The sequence below is a fragment of the Marmota marmota genome, unplaced genomic scaffold (assembly GCF_001458135.2).
Source record: "Marmota marmota marmota unplaced genomic scaffold, marMar, whole genome shotgun sequence".
Classification (NCBI taxonomy): Eukaryota; Metazoa; Chordata; class Mammalia; order Rodentia; family Sciuridae; genus Marmota; species Marmota marmota.
In genome coordinates, this window is record NW_025999999.1 from 9,088,611 (window position 1) to 9,110,696 (window position 22,086).

The 22,086-nt window shown below is 32.6% G+C and overlaps 1 protein-coding gene across 2 annotated transcripts in view; it reads left to right on the plus strand.

Annotated features, from left to right (window-relative positions):
- Slk (STE20 like kinase) overlaps nucleotides 1–22,086 on the plus strand; it is a 61,003-nt gene that overhangs the window by 19,732 nt on the left and 19,185 nt on the right. For both annotated transcript variants that reach the window (XM_015494754.2, XM_015494755.2), the window contains exons 2-12: nucleotides 6,207–6,371; nucleotides 8,241–8,289; nucleotides 8,770–8,919; nucleotides 11,705–11,777; nucleotides 11,954–12,148; nucleotides 13,191–13,272; nucleotides 14,992–15,120; nucleotides 15,428–16,834; nucleotides 18,990–19,120; nucleotides 19,237–19,360; nucleotides 20,907–21,086. In XM_015494754.2, coding sequence (XP_015350240.1) covers nucleotides 6,207–6,371; nucleotides 8,241–8,289; nucleotides 8,770–8,919; nucleotides 11,705–11,777; nucleotides 11,954–12,148; nucleotides 13,191–13,272; nucleotides 14,992–15,120; nucleotides 15,428–16,834; nucleotides 18,990–19,120; nucleotides 19,237–19,360; nucleotides 20,907–21,086 — 2,685 coding nt within the window. The remainder of the gene's footprint in view (nucleotides 1–6,206; nucleotides 6,372–8,240; nucleotides 8,290–8,769; nucleotides 8,920–11,704; nucleotides 11,778–11,953; nucleotides 12,149–13,190; nucleotides 13,273–14,991; nucleotides 15,121–15,427; nucleotides 16,835–18,989; nucleotides 19,121–19,236; nucleotides 19,361–20,906; nucleotides 21,087–22,086) is intronic.

Sequence of the window (22,086 nt, forward strand, 5' to 3'; positions counted from 1 at the left end):
AGGACATAATAACTATTGAAAAATTTTTACCCACCTTTTTTCAGTGCATAAAACCAGTACAGAAAATTCAGGTAAGATATGCTTTCATTCAGCTCCTTATTTATTTATGTAAAGTGACCAAGCTGTATTGATCAGTCATGAAAGTAAAAACAGTGATTTTGAATGTTCATGACTAAGCTTTAGAAATCTTTTAAAGCAACAGAAATTATATTTTAAATTAATATCTGGAATTTGTTATTCCATTATTTTATTAATCTTTAGTTATTTCATTAAGTATATGTATATTTTTGGTATCAGGGGTTGAACCCAGGTGTGTTTCACTACTGAACCACATCCCCAGCTGTTTTTATATTTATTTGGAGACAGGGTCTCACTAAGTTGCCTAGGGACTTGCTGATTTGCTGAGGCTGGCTTATGAACTCGGAATCCTCCTGCCTCAGCCTCCCGAGTTGCTGGGATTGTAGGCATGCGCCACTGTACCTGGCTTATTTCATTAAATCTTTATTTGTAGCCCAGTGATAGAGCATGTGCTTAGCATATGCACTCCCGAGTTGCTGGGACTGTAGGCATGCGCCACTGTACCTGGCTTATTTCATTAAATCTTTATTTGTAGCCCAGTGGTAGAGCATGTGCTTAGCATATCCAAGGCCCTGGGTTCTGTCCCCAGAACAATATAAAAAAAGCAAAATAAATAAATAAAACACTAAAAAAACCTTTGTCTTATTTGAAGCATTTTCATGCCTTTTGATATTACATAGATGACACTTAAGAATTATTTTTAGTCTGTTTATATTTGTTTGAAGATTAGTGTCATACAATAGCAGTGTTTATTTCAGTTTTATTGTTTTAGAGGTCTTTAGAACCAGATTCTTATGAGTAATCAAATTATTTTCAAGCAATAACATAAGAGGCATTGTGCTTTTCCACCTTCCTTCTTTCCCTCTCTCCCTCTCTCCTTCCCTTCCTCCCTTCCTCCTTCCCTTCCTGGGGATTGAACTCTGGACATCTCAAAAGGTTAAATATATTCATAGCTCCTGGAGGCACTGTACTTTCTAATGTAACTTTTATTTATAACTTATATTAAACCAAATGATACCATTGTTGATATAATATACAAGACAGTAAAATAAAGAATCTGTTACTAGAACTTTAGAGGTTATGTAGTGTCAGTTGCTTTTTCCCCTTCATCCTATTTCATTTGCAAGTAAAAAATACATCTTTACTGTTTCTTAGGACATCTTAGAGATGCAGAATATATAGCATGCAGAAGCAGGATGACTTGTAGCTCCACTCCCAATATTCTTGGTTTTCTACTAGGGCCTATATTTTATAGTATTCTTCTCTAAGGATATGTTCCTTCTGATTTTTTTCTTCCAAATTTAAATTAAAATGGTAAAGAGAAGGGTTCATCTCTAACTGGTTTATTCCATCTGCTTCAGGGGAGGGTGAGTTCTAATTATTGACTCAATTCTAAGTCTCTTTCTGAGGGAGACAAATTTAATGCCATATTTTACCAGTTACAACAGGTCTTTTTTTTTTTTTTTAACATTTCTGAAACTGGGAAAGTCTGAAATGTCTTTTTGTTTTGTTTTTGTTTGACACCATCTTGTCATTATTCTTGGCCAGGTAGTGGTCGTGATACAGCAGTCATTCCTGTGTATTGTGAACTTACATGTATTCTGGTATCATTCTGTTGCAAACCCTTAATATTTCAATCAGTAAACTATTTGAGGATCTTTTGAAGAGTCTGTGTGAGTCTTGGTTCTTCTCCAGAAATCTTCATTTAGTGCCTGTGGTAAGATCAAGAACGTACCAGCATTATAACCTATAAAACAGGATTCATTGGCTTCCAAGAAAACCTTGGAGACACTGGTGGGATGCTCTTAAGAAAGCCACATCACCACAGCTTTTAATGGCCAGAGGACAGTTTTGTGTGGGAAAACACAGACATTATATAACTGGAAAAAATAGTTATTGGAAGAGTCAAACTCGAATAGGAAGAATTATTTAGCTTTTTATATAATAGTTATGCGATAACAGCTTGTTTTTAAATATGTCCAAAAGAACCCGTTCAAAAAGCATAATAGAAATTCTAAATGATGGGGCTGGGATTGTGGCTCAGCAGTAGAACGCTCGCCTAGCATGGGCGGGACCCGGGTTCGATTCTCAGTCTCAGCACCATATAAAAATAAAGGCATTGTGTTGTGTCCATCTACAAAAAAGATATTCCCTCTCTCTCTCTCAAAAAAAAAAGAAAAGAAAAATTCTAAATGATGAATTGTCATAGTTTAATTACCAAGTGCTTTTATCCTTAGTGGACTAAGAAATAATAGCTAATTTAAAAAGGCATTCCAGATTTGATGATGTAGTGGATTAGAATGTTTTTTTTAGAGTGGTAAGGAAATTGTTTTTAATATCTGAAGGATATTCTCTGAACCCCAAACAGTAGTATTCTCTTTACCTCTATTTTTTCCCCCCCAAAATTTAAAATTTAGCAATAATCTACTTAGGCAATGTCCATGTGCAAGCCTGATACCTGCTTCATTTATTCTTTTTATTATCTCCAAGATTAGATAATAGATCTCAGAAATTTCTTATATGCTTATTTTTTAGTACTTTATTTCTTCTGCATTCTGTGAAAAGAATGCAAATCCATTAAAAATTAAAATAGTGTGAGAAATACAGAAATTTATAAGTGTAGAAACCCCATGTATGTAGCCATCAATATGTGAAAACTCATGTGTAATTTTTAGGGAAATTGCATACCTTTCATGCTTGTTTTCTCTCAGTCATTGATGTGTTGTGGCTACTATTCCATCTTAAGAAATATTAATTGATTAGTCAATTGATTAAAGACTGTAATTTTCCATTGTAGAACTATACTACATGATTTAAGGAAGTTCTTGTTAATGGACATTTAGGCTGATTCAATTTTTCTAGCATTATTGCTTCGATCATATTTTTATGCAGGCATATTTTTATTTTATGAAATTATATCTTTATGATAAGTTCTTAAAAGTGGGATTTGGATATTTATGTATTGAAACATTTGTTATTTACTTTTCTTAAAAAATATTTTTTAGTTGTTGATGGATCTTTTTTTTTTTTTTATTTATTTGTATGTGGTGCTGAGAATCGAACCCAGTGCTCATGTATGTTAGGCAAGCGCTCTCCCACTGAGTTGCAACCCCAGCCCCTGTTATTAACTTTTTTTTTAAATTTTTATTTTATTTTTTTAAAATTTTTTTATTAGTTGCTCAAAACATTACAATGATCTTGACATATCATACATTTGATTCAAATGCTGTTATTAACTTTAATATTTAAAAAAATATTAAAGTTTAATATTTTTTTAAATTAATATTTAAAAAAATATTAAAGTTTAATATTTTTTTCTTTTTTTAAGATAATAATGCAGTTTTGTTGAAGTGATGATAACATATAATACTGAAATGTCTTTTAAAACAACCTGATTCGTATTTTAAAATCTGATTTCTAAAAAAATAATCTCGGCTCTATCACATATTTGAAACTTTCCATTTGGTGAGAAGTTATTCACCCAAAGAAAGAAAATAGAAAAGTTAAATTAATTAGAGCAAGGAAACATGACCAAATTGATAGAAAGACAGAAAGACTGGAAATGGTGTAGGGGAGGCAAAAACTTGACCTTTGCCCTTTGGACCTGAGAATTAAATTGGCATAGATTAGCAGAAGAAAAGCATAACATTTAATAAAAGTTTTATGTGGCAAAGGAAAGGCAAAACCTACATGCTTTTTGTATTAGGTTGAATAAAGAAAGACTGTTGCAGAAAAGTTGGTAAATTGTGTGGAGAGACTAAATGAAAATAAGAATTGTTTTAATAAGGTCTATTTGTACAGAATGTTCTGTTATGACTCTCTTTGAAGCATTTTTCTTTTGGTACACAGAGTAGGATTCTTTTTTTTAAATCTTTTTTCAGGAAGAGAATGGGGAAACTTTGTAAGAATCTTCTTCTTGCATTTGTTTTTTCAAGTGCTTTTACCTCAAAGTAATCCTTATATCAAAATGGGTGTATACTCTTTAAGGATGATGATAAAGGTTAAAAAAAAAAGGGGAGGGGTGCACTTTGGAAGCAGACTTGAATATAAAAACTCTTTGCCTCTTATTAGCTACATGACCTGGGGAAACCTTTTTTACCTGCCCAAGTTTATATATATCCTCCTTTGAAGTAGGTATAATAAAGTATCATGGTGGTATTGTTAAAATTAATTAGTAGTTATAATTACAGCTAATATTTTTTAATCCTTACTATATGTGCCAAACATTGTATTGAATACACACACACACACACACACACACACACACACACACGTTTTTTTTAAAGTTGCCCCAAGCAACATGCTAATAAGTGGCAAAACCACAATTTGAATCCTTAGCGCTCTGACCCACTCAGTGGGATGATTTAAAGCACTAATTCTTCTGCATATAAAGCACTTAGCAGTACGCATAGCAAGTTGTAGTTACTATTTATCTTTAAAAATAGTATGTCAAGTGAATGAGAAGACAAGCCACATGTGGGGGAAAACTATTTTCAAAGCACATATCAGATAAAGGAATGTTATCCAAAATATGCAAAGACCTCAACAATAAATTGGGGCTGGGGATATGGCTCAGTGGTAAAGTGTTTGCCAGGTATGCATAAGACCCTGGATTCAAATCCCCAAGCGCCCAATACAAAAAACCAATAAATTGGCCAGGTGTTGCATGTCTGTGATTCCAACGACTTGGAGACTCCGGCAGGAGTATCCGTAAGTTTGAGGCTAGCTGGGCAACTTAGTGAGATCCTGTCTCAAAATAAAATTTTAAAAAGTAAGGGGGATGGGGCTGGGGATGTGGCTCAAGCGGTAGCGTGCTCGCCTGGCATGCATGTGGCCCAGGTTTGATCCTCAGCACCACATACAAACAAAGATGTTGTGTCCGCTGAAAACTAGAAAATAGATGTTGAAAATTCTCTCTCTCTCTCTCTCTCTCAAAAAAAAAAAAAAAAAAATACAGGGGATGAAGCTCAGTGGTAGAGCAATTGCGTAGCATGTGCCATGTCCTCGGTTCAGTCCCCAGTACTGAAAACCAGAACAGAACGAAAGAAAGAAAGACAACAACAAAAAACCCACCAAAACTTCAACAATTAGAAAATGAGCAGATACCTCACCAAAATTTGGACAGATACCTCACCAAAGATATAAACTTTATAAACTTGGCTAATAAAGAAAAGGTGCTCCATATCTCATATCATTAGGGAATTGGAAGTTGAAACAATAGGATACTACTACACACCTATTTGGTGAAAATCCACACTGATAATACTAAATGATGCTGATGATTTGAAGCAACAGTAATTCACATTCGTTGCTGCAAAATGATACATCCACATTGGAAGATAGTTTGGCAGTTTCTTACAAAACTAAACAAACTATAGGATCCAACACTTGCATTCTTTGGTATTTATCCAAATGAGGTAAAAACTTATGTCCACATAGTAATCTACACATGCATTTTTATAGCAACTTTATTCATATTTGCCAAAACTTGGTAACAGTCAATATATACTTTATCTGATGAATGGATAAATAAACTGGCACAGCTGAACTGGAATATAATTGAGTACTTTAAAAAAAAAAAAAAAAAAAAAACGATTTATCAAGCCATGAAAAGACCTGGAGGAACTTTACATATTCCTAAGGGAGAGAAGCTAATATGAAAGGTCTACAGATGGTAAGATCCTAACTATGACATTCTAGAAAAGGCAAAACTAAGGAGACAATAAAAAGATCAGGGGTTGCCAGAAGTTGGTGAGAAGAGAGAAGGGAATAGCCAGAAGATTTTTAGGGCACACTAAATAAACTTTTGTGTTATGTTATAATGGTGGATACATGCCATTTGTTTATTTGTTGAAAGTAATAGATAATGAGCAGCCCCAAGAGTGAACCCTAATGTAAACTATGGCTTGAGTGATAATGATGTGTTAATGTCGGTTTATCAGTTGTAGCAAATTTATCACCCTGGTGCAGACTTGGTAGTGGGGAAGGTTTTGTGTGTGAGGGAGGAAGTGGGGGGTGTAAAGGAATTCTGTTTTCTGCTAAGTTTGCTGTGAACCTGAAACTGCTCTAAAATAAATTTTAAAAAGTATTCATTTGAAGTGTGACACTTCTGGTACTTTCATTTTTAGGCACAGAATAAAGAGACCAATGTTTTAGCAGCTGCAAAGGTGATTGACACTAAATCTGAAGAAGAACTTGAAGATTATATGGTTGAGATTGATATATTAGCATCTTGTGATCACCCAAACATAGTCAAGCTTCTAGATGCTTTCTATTATGAAAACAATCTTTGGGTAAGTATTTCTTACTGATCTATGGAATGGCTTAAATGAGATAATTGTCCTAAAGAGAGAGTGAAACCTATTTTATGTATTACCTCTTCTATATTTTACTTATATTACTTGAATGAGAATTGATCTGTGGATGAGCGAGTCATTAATAACACAATTACCCACAGCTTCAACAGATGTTCAGATTTAAGTTTCCAGTTATACCAGTTTCATCCTAATTGTTTGACATTGGATCCAGGTAGAAAAACTTGGTTAAGAATATTGAATTTCCCAAAGTATGAAATTAGATGTCCTTATTGTAGTTTAAGTATTTATTTTAAATTTGTTAAATTTTCTTTGTTTTCCTAGAAGTTGCTTATAAATTTTTATCCTAAAAATTTTTGTAAATCATGTATAAAGTATAAAATGCTTATTGTAAATGTTAAATATCTTAATATATTACCAGGCTCAATTTCAGTGCATTATATAGTGGCTAAGGTTGTAGATATAAATTTTGTTCACTTTTAAGAAAATAGGCACAGATACAAAAGTAAAATGTTAATATTCATTATGATAACTGGTCAGTTACTTGTTCTGTTCTAGCATAGTTTAATCAAGAGAGATTTTAAAATGGAGTTTTAGCTTTTTTCCTTGAAGAAAGAAGCAAAGTGTTAGGGGAGAAGAGTAAGCAACATAAAGAATTATTGACTGGAAATCTAAATTTTTTAAAAAATATTTTTTTAGCGGTAGATGGATACACAATATCTTTGTTCATTAATTTATTTTTTATGTGGTGCTGAGGATTGAACCAGTGCCTCACACATGCTAGGCAAACATTCTACAACTGAGCTGCAGCCCCAGCACCCTCAAATGGCTTTTTACACACACACACACACACACACACACACACTTATTTATTTATTTGGAACTGTAAATTGTACCCAGGAGTGCGTAAACACTGAGCTACATCCTAGCCCTTGCCCCTCTCCTTTTTTTTTTTAAATTTTGAGATAGAGTCTCACTAAGTTACTTAGTGCCTCACTAAGTTGCTAAGGCTGGCTTTGAACTTGTGATCCAGGGGCTGGGGTTATGGCTCAGTAGTAGAGCACTTGCATAGCACATGAACTTGTGATCCTTCTGTCTCAGCCTTGGGAGTCTCTGGGTTTACAGGCATGTGCCACCACTTCTTGCAGAAGGCTTATACTTTTGATCCTAGTCTTATCAGTTTGAAGCTTGTATAAATCACTTAACCTTTGTAAATCTGTTTACTCATCTAGAGGATGAATAATGATATAACTTCTAAATTATTTTTTACAGAATATAATGACGTTGAAAATATATAATTGGCAAACACCTGAAAAAATTAAGTATTGTAGAGAGAGAAAAAAGCAGGGACTTTTGCTGTGTGTGTGTGTGTATACACATATACATTCTATCTATCTATCTATCTATCTATCTATCTATCTATTCTACTTTTTTAGGCTGAAAGAAATCTGTATGTTTATTTTTATGATTTAGTCTTAATATATTTAAAAAATGAAGATAATTGATTACATAATTCCACAATAGTTATCTTAAAATGGGAGTAATAAAATCTTTCCGTGATGAAAAAAGTGAACATTTAATAGAATAAAAACTCTGTACCTGGTAATTTTAGAGAATTTTAACAACAACTCACTTCCTTTCATAATGTGATTTCTTTGTGCTTTCTTAAAATGTATATTACTTAAGAATTATAACTCTTTTGACAAAGAAAATCTTCATGTTTACCATAATATTGTTTATATAACCCAGATTGTTCAGTATCTATTTCTTTATCGTTTTTGCTAAATTGAAGAAGAAATTCTGAAACTCAATGTAGTTTTAGACATGTGCTTTTTTATTTGCATGCAGATCCTCATTGAATTTTGTGCAGGTGGAGCAGTAGATGCTGTGATGCTTGGTAAATACCTTTTTATTCTTTATGTTTACCTCTTAAATTACACTTAAGAGTAAAGGATTTCAACCATTTATATATATGTATGTGTAATATAATTATTGAGTGAAGTTCAGTGAATTAAAAAATCAATTTAGTTGTATTTTTAAAAAATTTTGTTTTAGTGTAGTTGAACACAATACCTTTATTGTATTTTTATGTGGTGCTGAGGATACAACCCAGCACCTTGCACGTGCTAGGCAAGTGCTTTACCACTGGGCCACAATCCTGGCCCCTAATTGTGTTTTCATATTCTTGGATAATTGTAGTTCTAAAATGAAATGTTGTATAATATATCTGGAAAGTTATTTTGTAGATATAGAGTATGATCTTTGACAAGTTCACAGTGATGGTATATACCAAAGGGGATATAGCTCACTGCTATGTTTTCATTGTATAAAAATGCAGATTTTTAAAATTAAAAAAATTTGTTTTTACTTTCTGTAGAACTTGAGAGACCATTAACTGAGTCCCAAATACAAGTAGTTTGCAAGCAGACTTTAGAGGCATTGAACTACTTACATGATAATAAAATCATCCATAGAGATCTAAAAGCTGGCAACATTCTTTTTACCTTAGATGGAGATATTAAATTGGGTAAGTTATTCATTTAAATAAAACATTTGTATTTGTGTTCTGAGATATACACTGTGTGTATGTTTCTTAATATTATTTTATTGCTCAAATAGGTGACATATGAAGAATTACTCCTTACTAGTTTTTTTAAAATAGTTCCTTAGATAAATATGCATTAGCTTCCAGAGTTCCTATAGGTTTTTAATATAACACTTTAAAAGAAAAGTAAGAAAGGTTAGTTTAAAAAAATTTTTTTAAATTTATTTTTTAGTTGTAGATGGACACAAAACCTTTATTTATTTTTATGTGGTGCAGAGGATCGAATCCAGGGCCTTGCACGTGCTAGGTGAGCGCTCTACCGCTGAGCCACAATACCAGCCCTAAAAAAAATTTTTTTTTTTCAGTTGTAGATGGACACAAAACCATTATTTTTATTTATTTATTTTTATGTGCTACTGAGGATTAAACCCAGTGCCTCACACATGCTGGGCAAGTTCTCTACCACTGAGTTACAACCCCAGCCCATAAGTATAGTTTTTTTTTTTTTTTTTATTTTCAAAAGGACAAACTTTTAAAAGATAGGTTTTTTTCCCTTCAATTTTTGTGAATAGATTTAATACATGTTAATATTTTACATTTAGAATAAATATAGTATAGTACCACTAACTCAATTTTATCTTTATTTCCAAAACTTAAATCTAGCAGGTTTCTTTTTTTCATGTTTAGTTTTATACTCTATGTTATTAATATAGTACCCTAGATAAACTAACAAAGTAACATTAGGTTTGAAAAGGATACCTAAAGTAAGTGTAAGTACTAGTATTTTAATTTTGTTTTTTTACACTGAAGGAATAAGTAATGAACTTTGTAAGAATTAGATGTAGATTTTAGATTGGAGATTATTTCATCCATTATTCAAATGGAAGATAGAACCCATCCCATATAAGATATGAAATTGTAAAAAAAATATATAGTGATGGAGTCTTAATTTGCACATTTTGGAAGGATATTAAAAGGACAAAATACATGCAACTACTATAAATATTTTTTTAGCTATTTTATTTTGTCATGACATCTACATATATGTAATATTATTATTTTTTTCTTTTTTAATGTGACATAACACAGATATAGAAAACCACACAAAAAACCATCTAGCTTAGTTACTTTGTAGCTTTTTAGGCAAAAGTTTTTTGAAATTATCATCTAGGTAAAAAAAAATTAAACTTTGTTAGACATCCCAGAGGTTCTTCTACTTGTCTATCTCAGTCACTGTCCCTCCTCTCTCCACGCTTCATCCTGATTTTTATAGCAGTGACTTCCTTGCATTTCTTAATGGTTCAGTCACCCATTATTCATCTCTATAAAAATTTAAACTTGCCCATATATAAATTTTTCTTTTTAAGTCTCCTTTAATTTGCAGAATCCCCTATATCTCTTTCTTTTAAAAAATTATATATATTTCTTAGTTGTAGGTGGACACAATACCTTTATTTAATTTATTTATGTGTGGTGCTGAGGATCAAACCCAGGGCCTCACACTTGCTAGTCGAGTGCTGTACCGCTGAGCCACAATCCCAGCCCCCTATATCTCTTTCTTAACATGATAGTGTGCATTCTTATGGAGTCAATAATGTCTCTATCCAGGGAACAATAATTAGTATATTTGGGGCAAAGAATATTAGATATTATAGTGGTTTGTGATTCCCTCAAAGATCCAGAATACATGAACATACATACAGTGTATGTGTGGTATTAAATTTTTATGTGGGCTGGGGAGATTAGGAAAACTTGTCTTAAAAGAGTCCTTCAGTGAAATAATAATGAAAGCAAGGTGGAAAACATTGCCCAAAGGACCTGGGCTGTTTGACCTATATCATTTCCCTCCAACTGCTTTTTGCTGATTGCATTTTAATGATGATTTCAATAATTTCCTTTTTATATTTCCTTCAAATTGGTAACTGAATCCAAAATCTTGATGAGTCTCAAGTCTGATCCTTTGGTAAAACAAACAGGTGGTTTTGCATTATTTCATCAAGAGACATGCAATGTTTCCCTTTGTTCTTTTCTGATGTTAGCAGCTATTGGTGTTTAGATGCTTCATACCTAGATTTCTTCTTTGATTTGGGTGGCAAAATGAATTGTCAATCTTTTTTAATAAGATGATACTTTTCTTTAACTATTTGACTATTTAGAACTATAGTTCATATTAAAAGATAGGAAAATGCTTTATTCTTTTTATTTATTTAGTTTTCAAAACAATGAATTGGTTCTTTAGTGGTTATCTGAGCTCTGAGATGAAGAGATGGAGTTGATAACTGATAAAGCTACAATGTTGCTATTTTTATAATTTAAATCAGAAAACACAAAGTTTCCAATTCTTTTCTGATACAGTTACAAGGATGTTTGCAAATCATAATGCTGTCATAAAGATTCCTTTGGTAGAATTTCTGTTTTTTTACACCATAGGAAAAAATGTTGATTTAGTTGATGTTTGCTTTGAAGTGGATAAACTCTTCTATTTGGAAGTTACTATTTTTTGTTTTCAATTTTGAAGAATTTAACATCTGAAGATGTGAAGATGGTGGTATTAGTGTGTTGAGGATGTAAACTTTGGCAGTGCTTTTGAAAAGTGGTACTATATAGTCAAGATTAGAATGGTAGAGAAATTATTTCTATTTTATTTACCCTTTAATAAGAGTGTCCTTATTCACTCTTGTAATATTCCCCTTCTCTGCCCCATTGAGTACAATTAACTGTGCTTAAAAGCTATCATTAATGCTAATGTATGCTTATTTATTTTAAGCGGATTTTGGAGTATCAGCTAAAAACACAAGGACAATTCAAAGAAGGGATTCTTTTATTGGCACTCCATATTGGTAGGTATTTTTATGAATTTACAGTATTAGTCATGTCAGTAGTTATAATTCAATAATAATAACAAATAATAATTATTATATTGTCTGTATGGTTTGAAATACCAGTTCTTTTTTTTTTTTAATAACAGTTCTTAAATTAAACATTGTAACAACTTTCAAATTCTCTGTCTTCATAGGATGGCTCCTGAAGTAGTCATGTGTGAGACGTCAAAGGACAGACCCTATGACTATAAAGCTGATGTTTGGTCCCTGGGTATCACTTTAATAGAAATGGCTGAGATAGAACCACCTCATCATGAGTTAAATCCAATGCGAGTGCTGCTAAAAATAGCAAAATCTGAACCTCCTACATTAGCACAGCCATCACGATGGTAAATTATTCTAAAGAAAGATTTTCAGGAAGCAAAACTTAACGTTTTATTTTTTCTAATTTTCCAAGGGCATTTAAGTTTGGTTATGTGGTACAAAAACTACATGAATCAGAAAATTGATTTTGGTTATATTTTCAAGACTTAATGACCATACAAAAAAAAATTATATCAGCCAGGCATGGTGGCATATGCCTGTAATCTCAGTGTCTCTAAAGGCTGAGGCAGGAAGATCACAAGTTCAAAGCCAGCCCTAGCTACTTAGCAAGACCATGAGCAACTTAGTGAGACCCTGTCTGAAAATAAAAAAAGGGTTGAGAATGTGGCTCAGCTGTTGAGTGCCCTTGGTTCAATCCTTATACCAAAAAAAAAAAAAAAAAGGAAAAAAATATGTATGTTACTTTCTTACACCACACAGGAGAAAAACCTGAGTGAGTTCTGCATGAAAAGGTATTTTCTGTGGTGTAAGAAAGTAACGTATATATGTGGTTGATATATCCTTTTGAAATTTAGTATAATAGGATAATCTTTGTGATTTTTTGGCATACTTGTAAATATATAGCTGTATCTCAGTGATCAACTATGTACCTTCTTAATATATGTCTAATATATATTTATAGAAGAATAAGTTTTATAACATCTTATACTCATTAACTGGTTTTCTTTTTTTTTTTTAAATTTTTATGTGGTTCTGAGGATCGAACCCAGTGCCTCACACATGCCAGGCAAGCACGCTACTAATTGAGCCATATCCCCAGCCCCAGTTTTCTTTTTTTTTTTTAATTTTTTTTTTTTTAGTTATAGATAGTCCTTTATTTTATTTATTTATTTATATGTGGTGCTGAGAATCGAACCTAGTGCCTCACACATGCCTGGCAAGTGCACTAGCACTGAGCCACATCCTCAGCCCAACTAGGTTTCTTAATGGTGAATGAATAAGATTTCATACATAATTAAACTTAAGCATAGTTTATTAAGGAATTTTGTTTGATTTTAATAACAAGAAAGTAAAATAGAATGTCATTGTTAAAATTTTATTTTGAAGGTCTTCAAATTTTAAGGACTTTCTAAAGAAATGCTTGGAAAAGAATGTGGATGCCAGGTGGACTACATCTCAACTACTGCAGGTAAAATAGGGATAGTGTGATAATAGCAAATTGTATTGTTTTAACATCTCTTAAAAATAATGCAATTTCAAATTCACTTATTGTGGTTATTTTTTTTCCCACTTGAGTTTCTCTGTGGAAAGATGAAATACATGGTATAGTAGTCAACATTTGCTTTTTACCAACATGTGCTGCCATTACTAAGAGAAATTAAGCCATTTTTTCTTATAAGCCATTTCTCTTGTGGGTTTTTTGTTTTGTTTGTGGTTCTGGGGATTGAACCCAGCACATTGTGCATGCAAGGCAAGCACTCTACCAACTGAGTTCTATCTCCAGCCCTTTCTTGTGTTTTTTTGATTCAGTTTAATTACATTCTTTTCTTTTTGTTAGTTATTTCCATTATATTTCTCTAATTACTAGAAAGCAAGCTCCTTATGGACAGGGACCACGAACTAATTAATTTTTAATTTTTTTTTATTATTGTGTTCAGTAGTAAATATTGTTGGCTTTTAAAAAATGATTTTAAAGTGATTAGATAATTTAATTTTGGTTAGTGGGATATCCTTGTAATATTTGAAATAAAAGCTTATCAAATAATTAATATTATAGATAAATAAACAGAATGACAAATCTGTTAGAATGATTTGTGTAACTCCTACATTGTACTAGTCCTGACCTATTTATTTGAGGGTTGGGAGGAAAGCAGGAAAAAATTGCCTTGCTGTGTGCAACAAGCATATCCCTAGTATACACTTTCTAATATTATTTTACTACTTTGAAAGTTTTAGTCTGTGACAGACACTGTTAAGTGTTGAGTATACAGAGATGAATGTTTTCTTTTAAGAATATTAAAACCATCTCAGAAACAAAATAGGTGATTATAGATACTTTAGATAGAACTGTAAAGCTTTTTGTAATTTCATTGTTGAGGTTTATTTAAACCCTGGACCTTGTGCATGCTAGGCAAGTGCTCTGTTGTTGTGCTACATCTCCAGTCCTTTTTATTTTGAGACAGGGTCTTGCTAAGTTGTTCAGGCTGGCCTTGACATTGTGATTCTCTTGTCTCAGCCTTCTGAAGCTGGGATTACAGGCATGTGCCACCATACCCAGCTTTATTGAGGATTTAATAGCTTAATAGCTATTACTTTTTTAAGAAGTGACTTGTACTGACTTGAAACTAGCTTTACATTTTAATTTAAAACTTTTAATGATAAATTTTTAAATATACAGAAACAATATGTTTCTAGGACCCATATATAACAGATCTTTTCATTTTTGATAAAAATTACTTCAAATCTTTTTTTTTTTTTTTTTTGGTACCAGGAATTGAACCCAGGGGGACTTAGCCATATCCCCAGCCCCTTTTATTTTTTATTTTGAGACAGTGTCTTGCTACATTGCTGAGGCTGACTTTGAACTTAGGATCCTATTGCCTCAGCCTCCTGAGCTGCTAGGATTATAGGAGAGTGCCTGGCCTACTTCAATTTGTTTTAAAAAAAACCCAAAAAATCCAGTTGTGGATTTTTTGACCAAAAGCTCTCTCTCTCTCTCTCTCTTTTTTTTTTTTTTTGGTTAACCTCCTCCCCTCCTTACTTTACTAAATGTAATATTCTGCAAAGTTGTTTATGTTTTTCCTACTCATATTTTTACCCTGTTAGTATGTGTGCTTTATGTTTGAAACTTCCTTTACAGGCAGGTATTTCAGTTGTTACTGAATATGCTCTTTTTAATGCTCAACAGCATCCCTTTGTTACTGTTGATTCCAATAAACCAATCCGAGAATTGATAGCAGAAGCAAAGGCTGAAGTAACAGAAGAAGTTGAAGATGGCAAAGAGGAAGATGATGATGAGGAAACAGAAAATTCTCTGGTCAGTATTTAGAAAGGAAATTTTATTTAGTTTTTAGAGTTGTGCTTTGAGGTGGGGGATTGTACCTACATCTAAGGAATAAAACTGATGGCTGGGAGTATAAAATCTTTAATTTTAAAAGTGAAGTTAATAACGATTGCTTCTTACTACTTATTTTTCTCATATTTATTGTTGAAGAACTGTTAATTCCTTAAATTATAACTTCAATAACTTCTATTGAATATAGATATTAAACCATTGTAAACATTGTTTTGATCACCATCTTGAATCCTGTTTTAACATTAAAAATGTATAAAATCTTTTTTAGCCAATACCTGCAAGTAAGCGTGCCTCCTCTGACCTTAGTATTGCCAGTTCGGAAGAAGATAAACTTTCACAAAATGCTTGTATTTTGGAGTCCGTCTCAGAAAAAACAGAACGCAATTCTTCTGGGGATAATTTTAGCAGCAAAGTTCTTAATGAAAAACTCACCACTGATGAAGCTGAAAAGGCTGTGGAGGGTATTAACGAAGATACAAATGATGCTCATTTAGAAGCTGTGTCTGAATACCATGATAGACCAACAGTAATCCAGGACAGTGAGAGAGACAAGAGACTGAAGTTGGAAAATCTGCCTGACACAGAAGATCAGGCAGCTGTGGGCATTAATTCAGTCAATGAAGGAGAAGAGAATAATGTAACAGTAATTTTAGAAACAAATAACAAACATAATTGGAAACAGGAGGGAGAAAAGGATCAGGATAAACAACAGATACTTGAAAATAAATTTATAAAATCTGAAGAAATGAAAGATTCTACTATTCAGACAGTTGATTTAGTTTCTCAAGAGACTGGGGAAAAAGAGGCAGATATTCTGGTAGTTGACAATGAAGTTGGGCTTACAAAGGAGGACACCCCAGAGAAATTGGAAAAAGATGACAGAACTCAAAATGATGTGATCAATGATAGTAGCAACGTGGTAGATAGTAGCAAGGTGATAGATAGTAGCAAAGTGACAAATGAGGCAACAAATGTTGCTGAGAAGGCAGTTGAAAACAATATTGAGGTTGTTCAGACTAATGATGGGAAAGAAGTGGTTGAAGTAGCCCAGAAAGTAATAGATAAGCCCATGGAAGGTCCTGAGGTTTGTGGTACTAAGGAGGTTCCTCCTACTAAAGAAATAGTTGAGACTAAAGATGTAGATGAAAGATCTGTAGAAGTTAAAAGTGAAGAACAACTAGTCAACAGTTCAGAGAACATATTGGAGACCAATGAAGAACCAGAGACAAATGAAGTTGAGGAAGTTAGTGAGTTAAGTGGCACTGAAGAAATAGAGGTCAGAAGTGCAGTGATTGATACTGAACAAAAGGCTGTAGGAAGTGAAACTCAGGATGCTCAGGAAGCCACTGCTCAGATAGAGACAGAGAAGAAAGAAATTCCACGTGAAGTGCCAATTGAAATAGAACCTCAAGTTCCTGCAACTTCAAAGCCCAGTGAACCTCAGCCTGTTTCAATACCCAGTATTAATATCAACTCTGAAGATGCAGAAAATAAAGGAGAAATAGGTGCTTTATCAAAAACTGAAACCATACTGCTACCAGAATCTGAGAATCAGAAGGAAAATGATACTGATTCAGGCACTGGTTCCACTGCTGATAATAGCAGCATTGACTTGAATTTATCCATCTCTAGCTTCCTAAGTAAAACTAAAGACAGTGGGTCAATATCTTTACAAGTAAGTACATGTGGGTCCTTGGTTGGGTTTTTTTGTTTGTTTGTTTTTGTTTTTGTCATTTTGGCAATTTTAGAGTTCATTGATGTCTTGAAAATAAAGCAGCATTAAATCAGAGTAATAATACTAACCTTCTGAGTTCTTTCTTGGTCATTAAGGCAATCAATTAAAAAGAACCAGGAAGAGAGATTTTGATTATATTCTTTTAGTCTTTTGGTAGGACCTACTTATTTTTGTACACCTAATGTAGATAATTACAGTATATGGTCGCTTAGTTTGATTTACAGTCTTTTATTGTACATATCTAGGTGCGATTTGAGGAATGATGACTAATATATGAAAGAACTGAGAAATTGAAAGAATGATCTATTTTTAAGCACATTTAGGAGGTAAACAATCCTCCACTTACCATTGGCTTATACAGGTGGGAAAACAAACAAAACCAAAAACTAAAACCTAGAACATTTGGAGCTTTTAGAGCATAATTCTTAAGTCTTTGGTGTGCTTAGGAATTATGAGGGGAGCTATGTAGAAATCTGGGAAGGGTCCTGATAATCAGTATCTGTAACAAAGGATCCTGTGGGGTTCCAATAGGTTGAGCTATGAATTACCCTTCGGAAAATACTTCTTAGAGATTTTGGGTTGATAAATAAGAGGAGATTGACAAGCATAAGCAACATAGGAAAACTGACCATAGGGACAGACCTCCACAGAACGACTGATTGTCCTACTTGTCCACTCCAAAGTGTTACTTGGCCTGGATTTTCTTCTTTTTCTTTTCTCTTCAGTTTGTTTTGTTTTGCCAACTGAAATTCCACCAATCCAAAATTCATTCACTGACCTAGTAGCCTCTTTTAAAAATACAAATTCTTCTATGAGAATTATGGAGATAGTAATTGTGGATACTTTAGGAGAAACTGAAGAAATGTGAAAGTTGGAGATTAAGGGAGGCAGATTAGTTTTTTGGAGCATGCCAGTGTTCAATTTTAGAGGGAGTCTGGGGAGGCTACTGTAGTCCAGTAGTAGCTTCCCAGGGCTAGGGAGAGGAGCATGAAGATTGTGGGTCCTGGAGGATGAAAGAGTAAGAGAATTTTCAGAAAGGTGATCAAAAGGTGCCAGAGGCAAACCGTAAAATGCTAATGCATTTTGAGTTTAGTGTTTTTACTTTTGCTCTTTCTGCTATAACCTCCTTCTCCATATTGAAACCAAGTATGTTCTTTACACATTTGGGTTTATCAAAATGTGTTTGTAGGAGTTTTAGATTTCTGTTATTTCTGTACACATTTAAAAGATTTTGGGTGCCCGTTGAGCAATTAACAGAATTTTTAAAAAGGTCTTGATAAAGAGTTTTTAGGTAGTAGCTAGTAGGCAGGTCAGGTGCTTTGGGGTATAGTAGAGGCACTGTCTTTCTAGTAATTATAAAATCACACATCCAACCCTGGCCCTAGTGGAGGAGTGCTTTTGGCATTATTGCTGTTGGTTAAATAGATTTTGATTCCCTGTCCTGACAGCATTTAAACTTACCAGAGAACCTTTTCAAAAAAAATTGCCAGCTGCCCTCAGATTTATAGATTTAGATATTTTAAGGGATAAGTCCCAGGAATTCATTTTGAAGTGTTTTGTCAGTAAAAAGGCAGAGGTATCTGAGAAATCACAAAAATGAAAAGATGAAGAAAAAGTGGTTGATATGTAAGTTATACTAATTATCCATTTATGTAAAACATTCACTTGTTCCTAATTATGTAGTGTCAGAGAAGTTATGTATGTATGTAATCAAAATGCCCAATTTTACTTTTTAAAAAAATTGAATTTATCCATAAAGGAGGTGGAGTTCGGAGGTCAAAGTTTAAGGGTTAGAGGCTAGTCTCCCTGCTTTATATTCTTATTTCACATGTATAATTGTCAGGGCTGTGCATCTGTTTTTATTTTTAACTTTTTTTTAATATTTATTTTTTAGTTTTAGGTGGACACAATATCTTTATTCTATTTTTTTTTTAATATCGTGTTGAGGATCGAACCCAGCATTCCGTGCATGCCAGGCGAGTGTGCCACCGCTTGAGCCACATCCCCAGCCCTATTTTTATTTTTGAAGAAAAAAATGTTTCATTTCTTCAGTATTCCTTACATAAAACCTAACTAAAGTAAAAATCTCACTCAGGAAACAAGAAGACAAAAGAAAACATTGAAGAAAACACGCAAATTTATTGTCGATGGTGTAGAAGTGAGTGTAACAACATCGAAGATAGTTACAGACAGTGACTCCAAAACTGAGGAATTGAGGTTTCTCAGGTGAGTAGACAACATATTCTTTTTCATTTAAAAATTGGGTCTTAAAAAATGTTATTTCATAGGTGTAATTTTTTTCTGTCTTCCTCTCTGTTGTTAATTATTATTTTTTGTCACAGACGTCAGGAACTTCGAGAGTTAAGATTTCTTCAGAAAGAAGAGCAAAGAGCCCAGCAACAGCTCAATAGCAAGCTGCAGCAACAACGAGAACAAATATTCCGGCGCTTTGAGCAAGAAATGATGGTAAAGTCTTAGATTTTTGTGCCATTTTGTTAATGAAATTTAATGCTTTTAATAAAACCCACCAGCAGGTTTCAGAATTTGTTCTCTGATTATTAGATGTTCTTGGTCTTGTATGTATTTTTGGCCTTCATTGCTTTGGTGTTCTGGATGCCTGTTTTAAAAAAATTATTATTTTTTTTTTAAAGAATCCCAATCTTTTTACTGATTTATCGTGTGATGATTTTTTTCCCAGATAAAATCTGTCATGAAAACTTAGAATCATGAAACCAATAGATGGTTTATGAAGTTCTTAGATGTATCTACTGCCAGATAATTTTTCAGTGTTTCAATTCAACCTTTCAGTGTAGAATCCAAAATTTTAACCCTTCTAGAGCAGTTTCTTCAAAGCTGGCAGAGTGTTAGAACCTATGGGGACCCTTTTCAAACTTCACTTGTTTCACTGGCTCCCATAGTTAAGCTTCCATTTCCTTATTATTGCAGCTAAAGAAAACATTGCTGAATAGTCAAGGGTAATTGTTTTTTATTTGTATCCAGAATTGGAAAAGAAATTATTATTATTTTTTAATATTTTTTTTAGTTGTAGTTAAACACAATATCTTTATTTTATTTTTTTTTAAATGTGGTGCTGAGGATGGAACCCAGGGCCTCACATGTGCTAAGCAAGTGCTCTACCGCTGAGCCACAGTCCCAACCCCAGAAAAGGAATTATTAATGTGATACAAAATTTTGATAACTTTATATTGAATGTATGGCTTAAGGTAGGTTAGAAAAAATCATTCGAAATAGTATTCAAGTTTTAAATATAGTCCTTTTTCTGTGTTGTAATTTTAAGTGGTAAGGATTGTTTAGTGTGAAGTGTGGCATTGTTGATTACTTGTATTAGATTGTTAATACAAATTCCTAAGAAAATAATGAAGTTTTTTTTCCTCATTGAAAACTGGTTATATTCTCTTTTCCAAAATGTTTTGTTTTCAAGTTTCTTTGAAAAAGAAAATGTCCTTTACAAATATTTTAACCATACCTATTATTCAAAATTGCATTATTATTCAGATATTACATGAGTCTTTTGTTGAAAGAGTAGATATATAATTCAAATTTTGTTTCAATAGAATAGAATGTTAAGAGTCATAATGAAGAAAAGTAAATCTAAAAATGACAAATGATGTTATTAAAATGACTTCAAATGAACCCTTTGATTAACAAAAACACAAATTTATTGAATGAATACTGATATTATTCTAGTTTACTTGAGTAAATTCAAAGCAACTGGGTATTCTTCTGGGTTCTCTAAAAATTTTAAAAACTGTGCTACCTCTATAGTAGAAGTAAAAATATTTAACATGTTATAAATGTTATTCATTTTTTTGAAAAAATTTGTAAACTGTTTTAGTTCATTTGATTTGTTCATCATGGCAAAAGTTATATCATATTACTAAATTTAAATACTAGTTATGTGCTCTTAGTAAACATATTCACTGTACTTACTAATGAGTTAATATGGGTGATAGAATTAAATGATCTTACATTACAGTACATTGTTTTACAGGGTAAAAAGCGACAATATGACCAGGAAATTGAGAATCTAGAAAAGCAGCAGAAACAGACTATTGAACGACTAGAACAAGAACACACAAATCGCCTACGAGATGAAGCCAAACGCATTAAAGGAGAACAAGAAAAAGAGCTATCCAAATTTCAGAATATGCTGAAGAACCGAAAGAAGGAGGTAAGTGTAACTACTGTTTTTCATTTTTAAATCTATTTTTAAAGTGTAAATTTAATGCTGTCTGAGGAATTAGGAGTAATAAATGAGAGTCAAGTAGTGCTGTCTTTCTTTAGGCCTGTCTTTGCAACAGTGATGCGGCATGGTAGCAGTAAAGTTAGATGTAATCCCTATTTTACTGCCAAGAAAACTAGAGTTAAAGAGGTTTCAGTGGCCTAATCAGGTTCACAGACTGACACTAAATGTCTGGCTAAACCTTGAACTGAATGTTTAAATAAAATCTAGTCCTTGTTCTAATCTACCATTCCTCTTTTATTAATGCAACACTTAAGACCTTACTTACATAGGACTTTTTTTCGAAGAAAACTTATTTTGTTGTTATTTTCCCTGAAACAACTATAATTCATTTTATTATTTATTAATTATTTGCATGTCATCTTTAATTCATACTTTTAGCACAGTTTTTCTTGATTAGCTTTATTGATTTTCTTAGACATTGTCCCAAACAATTGAATAACTTGAAATTTAAAAAATAATATCTAAGTTTATCAAATTGCAACGTAGTTTGAAAAATCAAAACTGCAAAATATATGTAAAGTCATTTGACTAGAATGAGTTTTTCCATCTTTCCTGAAATCTTTCCATATTGTTGTAGAATTTATTTGTAGTATTATTTATTATAAAAGAGTGTCATCAGTTTGTAAGAAGGATTTCCATATATTGTTGTGTCTGTCTGTCCTCAAATTAAAACCACAAGACCTTTGTGTCCTAAGTAATTTTCAGAGATAATTTTATGATTAATTCTGCATCTTCAGTAGGAGGAGGAGTTAACCTTTTCATGATTTAAAAGACCCCAGGGAAATAATTATAATGAATTCTATTAGGACCAGGAAAAAAAAAAAATCTCAACTAGTGAATGCTTTTTCTCTTTTTTTTATACTTCTTAAATACTCAGATTTATCAACTTTAATATTTAAATTATGAAGAAATTCAAACAATGCTT